Here is a 14354-nt window from a genome sequence, read left to right as displayed (position 1 = left end):
CTATAATGATCAGTAAGATATGGTATAATGATCAGTAAGATATGGTATAATGATCAGTAAGATGTGCTATAATGATCAGTAAGATATGGTATAATGATCAGTAAGGTATGGTATAATGATCAGTAAGATATGGTATAATGATCAGTAAGATGTGCTATAATGATCAGTAAGATATGGTATAATGATCAGTAAGATATGGTATAATGATCAGTAAGATATGGTATAATGATCAGTAAGATATGGTATAATGATCAGTAAGATGTGCTATAATGATCAGTAAGATATGGTATAATGATAGTGAGTTTGAGAAAACAGGGAACAGAGCAGTGGGAACATTAACCTCTTGACGGTCGCCTAGGATAGGGGGCGCCACAGCGCATTTTGAAAATAATTTGTGCCCATTTTAAACGGCCAACTACTCAAACTCAGAAGCTAGGATATGCATATAATTAATACTGGTGGATAGAAAACACCCTAAAGTTTCTAAAACTGTTTGAATGGTGTCTGTGAGTATAACAGAACTCATACGGCAGTCAAAACCCCGAGACAGATCGAAACAGGAAGTGGAATTCTGAATTGCGAACTCAACTTCATCACGTTGCCTATCAATCACAACGTGAGCTATGGTCCACTAGATGTCCCCAGTCTTTACAAAGTGATTTGAGTCTCCTACTTTGAAAACTGACAGAATGACACGCTGTGGAACGTGGTCACACGGAGAGGGCCATCACCATTATGACGCCGGCGCCCCTGGTTACCCTCCCCTTTCGAAACATTTTGAAACACAATGCAATCGTCCTCCTCGAATCTTATTGGAGCTCTGGTTGAAAAACGCCCTAAAGATTTATGTTATACAACGTTTGACATGTTTGAACGAACCTAAATAAGAAAAAAATGCATTTTGTTGAAAGAGTAGCCCCGCGCACGTCGGAACTTTTGGTGCAGCCTTCAGAACGCGCTAACAACAACAAGCTAATGGAACATAAAGGATGAACTTTTTCGAACGAAAATACATTTGTTGTGGACCTGGGATTCCTGGAAGTGCCTAAGGATGAAGATAATCAAAGGTAAGGGATTATTGACAATAGTATACAAGACTAGATTTGATATGCGAATGTTCCAAGATGGCTAGCCTATTGCTATTGCTAGCCTATTGTTCTGAGTATCGCATCCCCTTTTATCGCAAAGTGTTATTACCCAGTAAAGTTATTTTTAAATCTGGCATTACAGGTGCTTTCAAGAGATATTCATCTATAAATCTTAGAATGACAATATTACATTTTAAAAATGTTTTCGAATAGTAATTTAGTAAATTGTAGCGCTGTTTCATCGGATGCATTTGAGGGAAAATAGTTAGTCAACGTTACGCACCGATGTAAAATGCTGTTTTTATATATAAATATGAACTTTATCGAACAAAAGAATGCATGTATTGTGTAACATGATGTCCTAGGTGTGTCATCTGATGAAGATTGTCAAAGGTTAGTGCTGCATTTAGCTGTTTTTTGGTTATTTGTGATGCATGTGGTTGGTCGGAAAATGGCTATGTGGCTACTTTTACAATATACTCCTCTAACATAATCTAATGTTTTGCTTTTGCTGTAAAGCCTTTTTGAAATCGGACAACGTGGTTCGATTCAGGAGAGGTGTATCTATAAAACAATATAATTTGAAAAAAAAATTGAAAAAAAAAATTATACAATTTTGTTATGCTAATGGCGATAGGATTTTTCGCTGGATGCGAGGCCGCACAGGGGTTTTAATAATAATTACATTATTCAAATATGTATACCGGTATGTGGAGGAACATTTGGCCAAACTATTTCTGGTTTTCTCTGACAGATCTGGGTTAAAATGTGAAACACACTACATGACCAAAAGTATGTAGACACCTGCTTGTCAAACATCTCATTCCAAAATCATGGGCATTAACATGGAGTTGGTCCCACTGTTGCTGCTATAACAGCCTGTACACTTCCGCTAGATGTTGGAACTTTGCTGTGGAGACTGGCTTCCATTCAGCCATAAGAGCATTAGTGAGGAAGGGCACTGATTTTGGGCGATTAGGCTTGGCTCGCAGTCGTCATTCCAATTCATTCCAAAGGTATTCGATGGGGTTGAGGTCAGGGCTCTGTGCAGGCCAGTCATGTTCTTCCACACTGATCTCGACAAACCACTTCTGTATGGACCTCGCTTTGGGCACAGGGGCATTGTCAAACTTTATAGTTGGCACTATGCATTGGGGCAGGTAGCGTTCTCGAGGCATCCGCCAAACCCAGATTTTGTTCTCGGACTGCCAAATGGTGAAGTGTGATTCATCACTCCAGAGAACGCGTTTCCACTACTCCAGAGTCAAATGCCGGCAAGCTTTAAACCACTCCAGCTGAACACTTGGCATTGCGCATGGTCGGCTGCTCGGCCATTTCATGAAGCTCCCGACGAACAGTTCTTGTGCTGACGTTGCTTCCAGAGGCAGTTTGGAACTCGGTAGTGAGTGTTGCAATCGAGGACAGATGATTTTTTACGCGCTTCAGCACTTAGCGCTCCCGTTCTGTGAGCTTGTGTGACCGACCAATTCACGACTGAGCCGTTGTTGCTCCATTTCACAATAACAGCACCTGACCGTGGCAGTTCGAGCAGAGCAGAAATCTGATGAACTGACTTGTTGCAAAGGTGGTGTCAGTGTCAGGTTGAAAGTCTACTGCCATTGTTTAGTTTATGGAGATTGCGTGGCTGTGTGCGCGATTTTATACACCTGTCAGCAACGGGTGTGGCTGAAATAGCTGAATCCTCTAAATTTGAAGTGGTATCCACATGCTTTTGTATATATAGTGTAATTTTCTAATACTTGATTTAGTTTGGCAGGTACAATGGACCCAATGAAATAGTCCCAAAAGTGCAAAGTCATGGCTAAATCAAAGGCACCTCAATGTATTTGACTAAGGTTTGTCTTAGGACTCAATCTTGTTTGTCCTGTCAATTAACTCAATGAACTCAAAGAACAATACTATAACTAAGTTGACTTGATTTGAGCTTCTTTTCCACTTCTAGAGCTACATATCGTAATGACTATTGACTAATACTATAAGACTACTAACTGATATACACAATGGAAGGTTAGGTCTGTGTAAGCGAGATTTGAATTATTTGTGTGCTACGGACCTGAGGAAGATGGCAATCTTACCTGGCTGTCCGGCGGGTCCTGGGTCTCCCTTGCGGCCGGAGGCTCCACTGAATCCTGGGGGTCCCTCAGGACCGGGGTCTCCTGGCTGACCGGGCTGACCTGGAACAGACCAGAGGACTCATCAGTGACCTCATATACCTCCAAGTGGAGAACTCTCGTCGCTATTTCTAGTAACTAGCTAATGATAACGAACTGCAGCTTCAAGCATCCTCTGGTAAGAATTAAGCTAATTGTAACTAACTTTATAAACTGAATATAAAACTCTCCTGTGGCAAACAGACACTGGGTGTGACAGTCCACTGACCTGAGAGTCCCTCCAGTCCGGGGGGTCCTGTGGCGCCACGGCCGCCTGGTAGACCTGAAGGGCCGGGGGGGCCACGCTCTCCCTTCAGCACGATGGGGGCTGGAGCAAAACCTGGGTCGCCTGGGGGTCCTGAGATCAAAGATGACAATGAGAGAGGTTTGAGAGAAGAGAAGTGAAGTGGGGTACACCAGAGATGCCAGTCAGAGTTCTTGGGAGTGTGTGTAGGTGTTTGGGAGGGTGTGTGTGTGTGTGCGCACGCACAGAGGGGATGAGGGGTGAAGACTCACCAGCAGGGCCAACATCTCCGCTGTCTCCAGGGAGACCAGATGATCCAGCGATTCCAGAATCTCCCTTTGGTCCTGGGGTAGAGAGGGAGAGATGGAGAGAGGGAGTAGAGAGAGAGAGGAAGGAGAGAGAGAGGGGGAGGAAAGAGAGAGGAAGGGAGTAGAGTGAGAGAGGTGGAGAGGAAGGGAAATAAGGGAGATGAGGGAATATTGTCAACAGAGATACCTATGATGGGACATTCACATATACCAGTGGTCACAAACCTTTTCAAAATGCAAGCCGGGAACTACCACTCAGATTTTATTTTTTACATGACTTAAAAAACCTAAGACTATGCAACATTAACCAATTAAAAACAGTTTTGTAGAAATGATGTTTGTGCAATAGGCTATAGGCCCAATACATTATCACTGCATATTGGCTACACTTGAATTGCCCTGCCAATGTTGTTCTTCTCAGACCATTTTGAAATTATATTTACCCATTTTAGGTATACGATCACACTGGTAATATATAATTTGTTGTATTACTTGTGAGGCGCAGCTGAGTGAGCATAATTATACACTTTTTCTCCTATGGACAGATGGCCTGCATTTGATAGTCAGTCTGAGAGGAGGGAGGGAGCAGCTAGCTCTCACCCGACTCACCGTCCCTCCTTTTTCCCTCCCTCTGCCGAGAAAAAGGGGGACACAGTCTTCCAGCAAATGGCGAAACTTAAGTCGCACGGCATTATTTCTGCCTCATGCCAACCAATTCACGATGTTAGTCCTATTGACCAGAGAAAGTGAAATACTCCTCGGTATTAAAAAAGACACGAGCCGCCAATAATAACAACACAAGCTTATCAAAACACTTTGCTATACTCATTCATTGCAGCCGCAGTGCTGGCTGTAGCGTGAGTGGAAGTAGGAAGAACGCACATTTGATGGCTTACAAAAGTGTTGAACAAAGTGTTGACAGTGCTGAATAACAACTTAAACACAAACTTACTGATAAAAACAGCAGCTCTTCGCTGTATTTGTTGTCTCTCTCTAGTCATGGTTTTAAAAGTTTTGAAATCTGATATTATCAACTTTGCTGCGCATTCTAGGCTTCTTTTTACAGTCGATGGCGTGAGGAAACTGTGCAGACACAGTGATCTGAGCTATCTGATTGGCCAGTGGTATGCCTATAGGTACACTTGATTTGCTCTCTGGACCCCTTGGCGGGGTTCTACCTTCAGACACATGAAATGGTTCAAAATGCAAAGACTTTGCCTTCCCGGTACTAGGGCTGTTGAATCAAGTGCACCTAACACCAACAGGGCTGTTGAATCAAGTGCACCTAACACCAACAGGGCTGTTGAATCAAGTGCACCTAACACCAACAGGGCTGTTGAATCAAGTGCACCTAACACCAACAGGGCTGTTGAATCAAGTGCACCTAACACCAACAGGGCTGTTGAATCAAGTGCACCTAACACCAACAGGGCTGTTGAATCAAGTGCACCTAATACCAACAGGGCTGTTGAATCAAGTGCACCTAACACAGTGCGAAACGAATTTAAAAAAAGCCTTTATCATTGTTGTTTTTTTACAGAAATGTTTGGTGATTGACTAGGAATGGGAATGTTATTCCTGACTGACCTGGGAATCCGGGAACTCCAGGCAGTCCGATGTCTCCCTTCAGCCCTTTGGTACCAGGAAGGCCAGCATTACCCTGGTCACATGATAGGGGAGAGGTCAGGGGTCATGTAATATCCCAATCCCAGATGGAATTTTCAATTTACTTCATACAATCCCAAACCAACCCATATCCCCTATACCCCGAGTAAGTGTCTATATTTGACACATCCTGCTATCAATGGGGGAAGGAGATCCAAGGATCTAAGTTGACTGGTTCCTTACCGGGAATCCGGGCGATCCGAATTCTCCCTTTGCTCCAGGGAACCCAGGCGATCCAGGAATTCCGGGAATTCCCTTCTCACCTTTGGTCCCTCCGCTGCCGACAGGGCCACGGGGACCTTCGGAGCCAGGAGGACCTTCACACGAATAGGTCAAAGGTTAGAGGTCAGAGATAACACTCATCTCATCCTGACATTATAACAAATAACAATAATAATAACCATAGAGATAAAACTAGATCCAGTTGATCAATCTCCATGGTTACTGTATAACACTAACATCAACAGTCAACGTAGCATAAAACTGCATGCGTACATACAACTATTTCAAAACAGTATAAGTACAGTATAAAGGGGTAGACTTGAGTGTGTGTTCAAGTGTGTTTTGTGTATTGCGGGGTGTACAGTGTCTGTGTAGGCTATAGTCTTTTGTTAGGCTTCACAACCCATCCTGAAAAGTAAAATGTGGTTAACAAATCATCAACATGGTTAAGTTGTACCCAATTCAACAAAATCCTAGCCTGAGTGCCTGTCTGTTTGTGCTACCATGCTAACAATGACAGCAATGAGTTGGCAAGAGCACAAACGGATCTGGGACCAGGCCAAACAAAATGTACACAGATCAGTTTCATCACCACAGAACAACAAAGGTCATCATCATCAAACCATGGATTCTAACCTGGAGGACCTAGGTATCCCAGAATTCCGGGAATAGCAGAGCCGGTGCGGCAGAATGCGAAGGGTTTAAAACAAGAGGCAAGAGTTAGCATAGATAGATCCACCATCAGCCTAACGTCTGACACAACCAAACCTCAGGGCAAACCATATGTTTGTGTTTCAATATCGTTATTTCATTTAAATGAACACCTGTTTGGGATTTGGCTGTGTACATATAAGATACAGTGAACTTATTTGTAAAAGCTAAATAGTGCTAGTTCTTACATATGTAAAGCTAATGGAAAAAATGCTAACAACTTATTGTCTTTAAACTACATGCTGCTAAATTCATGTTTATCAACTACATTTTCACGAAATTTGTCAATTCCAAGTTGAACAGAATTACAATTACTGTTTTTAGTGTTAGAGGTTTGTGTGTTAGCTAACCAATAATTCATTCAGAAATAGTGTCTGTTATAAAAGGTATTGATTATTCAAAGGTGTATGTTACCACATACTGTCCATTCTAAAACATACAAAAATCATTTCAAGCAAAAGTTTAAATCATTTTAGTTATGGTTATTTGACCAGTGTGACTACTCAATCAGAAGAAAAGTGAGATTAGCAGGACTAAAAAAGGAAGGATCAAAAAATGAAGGGAAGAAAATAATTAAGAAATGCTCAATCCACGATCCAAGATCAATCAGCAACACAGTGAGGTTAAGGGTTCTAGATTTGTATTCTAGACCAGGAGAACATGCAGTAGAACAGATGCCTGTGTACTGGAACTCTGACCTTCGGGCCCTGGGTACGGACGAACGTGTCATCCGAGGGGGAGGGGCCACACCACAGGGGGTGGAGCCAAGACACAGGAAACAGGAAGTACATGTCATACCATCGCTCTCATCCCCCCCACAACTGGAGATGACGCCTATCCTGGCACAGAGCTGGGCTAAGTAGTACTGGGCTCAATACAGCGTTCTATAATATACTATATATGTACACGTACACTGAGTATACAAAACATGCTCTTTCCATGACAGACTGACCAGGTGAATCCAGGTGAAAGCTATGATCCCTTATTGATATCACTTGTTAAAACCACTTCAAACAGTGTAGATGAAGGGGAGGAGACAAGTTAAAGAAGGATTTTTAAGCCTTGAGACAATTTTGACATGGATTGTGTACGTGTGCCATTCAGAGGATGAATGGTCAAAACAAATATGTAAGTGCCTTTGAAAGGGGTATGGTAGTAGGTGCCAGGCACACTGGTTTATGTCAAGAACTGCAACGCTGCTGGGTCTTTCCTGCTCAACAGTATCAAGAATGGCCCAACACCCAAAGTACATCCAGCCAACTTGACACATCTGTGGGAAGCATTGGAGTCAACATGGGCCAGCATTCCTGTGGAACGCTTTCGACACCTTGTAGAGTCCATGCCCCGACGAATTGAGGCTGTTCTGAGGTCAACAGGAAGGTGGAAGGTGTTCCTCATGTTTGGTATACTCAGTGTATATGTAGCTCTCCAATGTAAGAGACACTTTTGGGAGGTATTTTGAGAATCAAGATGATAAGGAATCTTACTTAAAGTACAGCGCAAGTGATGTGAGGAAATCGATTTAGAGGACGGTATAGAGCAAGGGTGTCAAACATACGGCCAGCAGACAGGATCCGGGTGGTTAAAAAGTAAAAAAGTTTTAATTTAAAAAAAATATATCTTTGATTTTGGCGGGGGGGGGGGACAAACTCAATATAAAGTTACTAAAACCAAATCAAAACTGTGTAGAAATTCTAATTCATATAGTTGTTGATGGTGTACAGCTCACTAACAATCACCAAAATGAAAGCTAGAAAGTCAGGGAGCACTGAAAATTCCAAAGATTATGGATAGAGGACTACATTGTTTGCAAATTGTGACTGCGAGAAAATATTACAGGTTTTCAGTGCGGTCCTCAGGACCTCGTTGAAGACCGAATGCGGCCCCCAGGCAAAATTAGTTTGACACCTGCTGGTATCGAGGATTATAGACCTATAGTGACCTATAGTGATCCACTTTTAGACACCTTATCAATGTAACTACGTCTAAGGGAGTTTAAATTATGTTTCAGTGTGGTCTTAATGTTCTAACTGAGCCCAACTCTGTGCTAAAGTCTGGCGTTGTGATTCAGGTGCTGAGGTGCAGTTGGACACACATGGCCCATGCAGGACAAACAGTTCACTGACACACAGATCACTGTGGGAGAAACAGAGACGAGTCACAGACAAACCTTCTCAGTCTTCCCTAGACTCCAGTAGCCTATTGATAATACTGGATCAATTGTGTTGTGGTCTAGGGACTAGGGACCACAATGGAAATAAGTATTTAAAATGTATGTATTGTGTGAATATGTATATTTCTTTTGCTGGCTAATAAAATCAATCAATCAATCAGTGTTCAGTTGAACAGTGTATTATTCCTTTAATAAATGACACTGATCTAAAGTGAGAATACTTTATAGTTAATTCCTTAACCGTATAATACAGGGGTTCAACGCTATATGGGCAGTCAATGAGATCTATTTGACCGACTACGCCAACGTTGTATTGGAAACGTTCAGTCAAACCCATCGATACCCCTTTGACTTACAACACTCTTCTCACTTTTATTGATAATGGCGGTGATACATCTTGTTTCTAGATAGTCTAGGTTCTTTGTTGTTGATACGGAGTTGAATCCACCAAATATAAGCATTAGTTTCCGAGGCTTTTGAAGCCCCTTCTCTAATGCATAGTTAGACCTGTTTACAGGTTTGACTCTGGTTCGTCTGCTTCACACCAACGTCACATAATTAGACAATTAGGATATAGAACACCAAACAACACACGACACACGCACATCAACCGTGTGGACAGATCAGGATCCGTTCCCCTGCAACCGAAAGGGGGGGGAGAGGGGGTGAGGAGACACACGGATGGAGAGATGATTGACAAACAGATGGCTGGATTGATGGATGGATGGATGGAGGACGTAGACAACAACGTGTGGTCGCCCCCCCATGCTCTGATGTTGGGGGCGTAGCTGGAACCCAGACGGCGAGGGAGACACAGTGATTGGTGCGTGTTGGCGGCGCACCCCAACATTGTGTAGTGAGGGGGTAAGGGGGTGGGGGACGTTTGGTTGCATAGTGGTGGTGGTGGTGAAACAATCGGTTCGGATCAGTGCTCAGTGTATCACAACGATGGTGATTTGAGTGACAGTGTGTGTTTGTGCTCAGTGACATATGGCTGATCTGGGACCAGTGTTGATTGACAAAGAGGTTCACATCTCATGCAAATTAATGGGATTAACATAAAGCATTCACATAAAGAGCTGCAGGTAGGCCATGTTTGCTGCCTGGTTTTTACTTGGGTATGTGTGTGTGTATACGATGTGTGTGTGTGTGTATGCCATGTGTCAGAGAGAACATCTATTAATAATCTATCCATCGAATTTCCTTCCCAGTCCATGACTTGATACATTTTAAACTTTTAACTATACCATACACTACAACCAGGAGGCTCCAGACTTCAAAATGGCCAGAAAACCAGGCAGCAACATTGGCTTAAAGGTGATGGAGTGAATTCATAACATACCTCCTCTTCCAGGGGGTCCGGGGGGGCCGGCGTTACCTTTGGGACCCTGGAGGGCCACACCTGGGGCGCCAGGGGGCCCAACGCTGCCAGGGGACCCAGGCAGGCCAGGGAAACCCATCTCTCCCTTCTGACCAGGGAAGCCAGGGCTACCGGAAGAACCAGGGGCGCCAAGATCTCCCTTAGCACCTGTGGGGAACAGACGGCGACAACACAAGGTCCTTTCATAGTCAGAATCCCTTTACTTCAACAAGCACATTGACACATACCCAGAATGTGACCTGGTGAAATGGTGCTGCCAGCAATAGACACATGTAAAGAAAGAATACAGCCAGAGGAATTTACACAAAGTCAACGTACAGCATATACAACAGACATAAAGTCAACAAAAAACATAGAATATTTGGTGTGGTGGGGGAGAAGTGGTGATTGAAGGATGTTGGTAGTAGTAGTTAGTAGAGTAGTAGTGGTTGTTGTCGAATTTTATTGATAGAAAAATAGATGAATAGTTGTATATGGTCTATAGTCGGTTATCAGCTACGGTAGCGGTTTGTTTGTCTGTCATTCAGGAGCTAGTGTAGAGTGTATGTATGGTTTGTGTGAGAGTAACAAAGACAGTCAGTCAGGTGGGGTGAGTCTCACCTGGTAATCCTGGGAGACCAGGAGAACCGGGGCCACCGAAACCAGGAAGACCTGTAGGAGAAGAGGATCATGGGAAAAAGAGGAGTTTCGTTTTAGACATCCAACTAATAAAATAACACTTTGGTCTTACTGCATAATATCACCATAACAAGCACGAAATCCTTGTGAACAATTACATTTTGGATAATTTAGTTTTATAATTTTGACTACAACTTTGGGGTAGTGTCGACAGTTGAACTAAGCTCATGAGGCATTTATAAGTTATATCATTCAAGAATCAATGGGTATATATTAATAATTTAAAAGTAAAAAAATTGAAGTAGCAATCACAGATTGCTCCTTTAAGTGACTACGCCAACTACCTGGGTCTCCTTTGACTCCCGCTGGTCCAGGGATTCCGTCACGACCCGCCTGACCCTTGTCCCCTGGGAACCCAGGTGATCCGGCACGGCCGTTCTCTCCCGGTCGGCCGGGTGGCCCGCTGAGACCGGGGTTACCGGGGATACCATCCAGACCCTTAGGCCCGGGAATCCCGGGAGAACCTAGAGGAAGTACCAGAAAGACAGCCGGACAGATTTAATAACATCGGTAGCTGGATATGAGATGAAGGCTTGGAAGAATATCGTACACCTGATTCTTCTTTTACTATCCAATGCTCGTGGTTAGACCGTAGCACCGTAACCATTAGTTACCTTGGAATCCTGGGAGGCCGGGGTCACCTTTGGCGCCAGGGCCGCCAGGAAACCCTGGAAGACCTGGTGTTCCGGGAGTTCCTTTTACTCCGTTTTGCCCGGGGAACCCTGACTGACCGGGCTCACCCTGAGAGAGAGATAGAGAGAGAGGGAGACAAAGGAATAAAGTTGCATTGCAGACTAATAGTACAAGCTCTACAACTACTGATTATAACAATACCAACTTTATCAATGAAGCACATTTTCCATATTACTCAAATATCATTCAGAATGAGTATACAGTTCCCTTTGAAACAGGTAAACTCATCTAAACTTGGACAGAGATCTAGACTTATGCATAAAGGCACACACTGTTCTATGCAGTACTGGTTCTAAATGGTTCTAGACTGTTCTAAAGGGTTCTAGAGTAGAGGGTTCCATACCTTGGGACCTGTAGCTCCTGGGGAACCAAAGCCAGGGGAACCGGGCTCTCCCTTAGCTCCAGGGAACCCTGGTGATCCCGAACTACCGGGTCCACCCGACCGACCTGATTGACCCGGAGTTCCTTTCGCCCCTGTGGGTCCTGTGACATCATCATAAATGGACAATAAGATTGGTGTAGTCAGATAAATGGAGTTCAGTGACAACACTCTAACTAATTGTGACTAATCTAGCAATCAATATATGGATCAAACTGTATTTGTATACTTGTTTTTTTCATCCTTAAACTGTTACAGAAAACCTGCTGTAACAAAATAAAAGTATTCAGGTATGTCAATTCATAACAGCCAGCGTTTCTATGAACATGGAGAGCTGAGAGTGGCCAAATCTCGGGGGTTATGGGAAGTCTTTACATTAAAAAAAAAAAAAAGTATTCTTGATTATATTTCAGTGTAAAGAATATAGGAATGACAGGTCAATAAACATAACATTTCGGCGATGGTGATGGTGGGGATATGAGGTTATTAAACATGATGGTGGGGATATGAGGTTATAGAACATGATGGTGGGGATATGAGGTTATTAAACATGATGGTGGGGATATGAGGTTATAGAACATGATAGTGGGGATATGTGGTTATAGAACATGATGGTGGGGATATGTGGTTATAGAACATGATGGTGGGGATATGTGGTTATAGAACATGATGGTGGGGATATGTGGTTATAGAACATGATGGTGGGGATATGAGGTTATAGAACATGATAGTGGGGATATGAGGTTATTAAACATGATGGTGGGGATATGAGGTTATAGAACATGATGGTGGGGATATGAGGTTATAGAATATGATGGTGGGGATATGAGGTTATAGAACATGATGGTGGGGATATGAGGTTATAGAACATGATGGTGGGGATATGGGGCGATCTAATACCCACCTGGGAAGCCCATCTCTCCCATGTTGCCTTTCGCTCCTGGGGCTCCTGGTGAGCCTGATCCTCCAGGGATACCTGCGTCTCCTTTGGGACCTGAACACAGCAGAGAGGAAAGTTAGTGTTCAGTAGAGGACATTATGGGGCTGAATCATATCTTGAGATATGCGTGTAACTTGGACATATGCATGTTTTATAAGCCCATTTGGGTTGAGCATCCTGAAGATGCAAGACACTCATAATAAAATGATAAATGTACATGTCAAAGGCACATTGAAGTCAACAGGAAAAGTAGGATGACTGTACTAGTGTTCAGTAGAGGACCTTCTGAAGGGATGACTGTACTAGTGTTCAGTAGAGGTCATTATGGAGGGATGACTGTATTAGTTTTCAATAGAGGACATTCTGGAGGGATGAGTGTACTAGTGTTCAATAGAGGACATTCTGGAGGGACGAGTGTACTAGTGTTCAGTAGAGGACATTCTGGAGGGATGAGTGTGCTAGTGTTCAATAGAGGACATTCTGGAGGGATGAGTGTGCTAGAGGATGAGTTTCTAGATAGTATGAGTATACCTTGAGGTCCTGGCAACCCAGGTCGTCCGTCCTGTCCTGGTATACCAGCATCTCCAGGGAGACCAGGGATACCCTTTTGACCTGGCAGTCCTCCCAAACCTACACAACACAAAAAAACACAGGAAACAGTAAGGACAGTGAGACAAAGCTGCATTCGTAGCAGTCTACATCAGTCAGTCAGAAACAGGCAGATAGAGACAGACAGGCAGATAAACAGACAGAGAGACAGACGTACCTGGAGCTCCTGGTTCTCCCTTGCCACCCTTCAGTTCCTGGGGAGGAATGCTGGGTCCTGGGAGTCCCACGATACCGGGCTCTCCCCTGTCTCCCTTCAAACCTGAACCGCCGGGCCCACCTGGTCGCCCTGGGAAACCATCGTCACCTGGAGGTAGGAGACACAGAGTCAGAGGGTCTATTATCGAAGACACATACAGTACCAATGTGTGTGTATACCGATGTGTGTGTTTATGTGTTTGTGTGTGGGTTCCTTATAGCTAGCGCAGCAGATGTTTTGGACTAGTTTGTTTGAATGTAAGACTTGTGGTCATATTAACAGCGGTGCACATTAATGTTATAAAGTTATTGTTCAATTTATCGGTATCGTGATAATTCAGTCAATTTGTCATGATATGGATTTGTGTCCATATCGCCCAGCTCTAGTGTGTGTGTGTGTGTGTGTGTGTGTGTGTGTGTGTGTGTGTGTGTGTGTGTGTGTGTGTGTGTGTGTGTGTGTGTGTGTGTGTGCGTACCTTTAGGTCCAGGGAAGCCGGGGGCTCCGGGGTTCCCAGGGGACCCCAGAGGTCCAGGAGCTCCCATCACACCCATGTCTCCTTTACCACCTGTTGATGGACAGACTTTTGACTGGCAATTCCCCATCAAGACAGGGTGAAGGTCAGCGACACTGTCTGTGTCCCAAATGGCACCCTATTCCCTATATAGTGCATTACCTTTGACTAGTTCATAAATAGGGAATAGGGTGCTATTTGGGATGGCGATAGAGTAACAACAATGTCCAACAGAAAACAAAGAGAGAGAAAGGTAGTCAGTGTGACATCATACTGGCCAGTCCATATTCAATTTTTTATTTAACTTTTATTTAACTAGGCAAGTCAGTTAAGAACAAATTCGTATTTACAATGACGGCCTACCCCGGCCAAACCCAAACCCGGA

The 14354-nt window shown here is 43.7% G+C and overlaps 1 protein-coding gene across 2 annotated transcripts in view; it reads right to left on the bottom strand.

The window, feature by feature from the left end:
- The window catches only part of col4a5 (collagen, type IV, alpha 5 (Alport syndrome)), an 87857-nt gene that overhangs the window by 11071 nt on the left and 62432 nt on the right, over positions 1–14354 (bottom strand). The window contains exons 30-45 of one of the 2 annotated variants that reach the window (XM_029760634.1): positions 13934–14023; positions 13420–13566; positions 13185–13283; positions 12618–12707; positions 11678–11817; positions 11256–11382; positions 10926–11105; positions 10564–10614; positions 9925–10110; positions 7108–7116; positions 6335–6343; positions 5660–5793; positions 5399–5471; positions 3776–3847; positions 3489–3617; positions 3185–3283 (exon numbers count right to left, since the gene is read on the bottom strand). In XM_029760634.1, coding sequence (XP_029616494.1) covers positions 3185–3283; positions 3489–3617; positions 3776–3847; positions 5399–5471; positions 5660–5793; positions 6335–6343; positions 7108–7116; positions 9925–10110; positions 10564–10614; positions 10926–11105; positions 11256–11382; positions 11678–11817; positions 12618–12707; positions 13185–13283; positions 13420–13566; positions 13934–14023 — 1635 coding nt within the window. The remainder of the gene's footprint in view (positions 1–3184; positions 3284–3488; positions 3618–3775; positions 3848–5398; positions 5472–5659; positions 5794–6334; positions 6344–7107; positions 7117–9924; positions 10111–10563; positions 10615–10925; positions 11106–11255; positions 11383–11677; positions 11818–12617; positions 12708–13184; positions 13284–13419; positions 13567–13933; positions 14024–14354) is intronic. The other variant, XM_029760635.1, reaches the window with a different exon arrangement.

The sequence above is a fragment of the Salmo trutta genome, chromosome 8 (assembly GCF_901001165.1).
Source record: "Salmo trutta chromosome 8, fSalTru1.1, whole genome shotgun sequence".
Classification (NCBI taxonomy): Eukaryota; Metazoa; Chordata; class Actinopteri; order Salmoniformes; family Salmonidae; genus Salmo; species Salmo trutta.
This window is presented reverse-complemented; position numbering and strand designations above follow the sequence as displayed.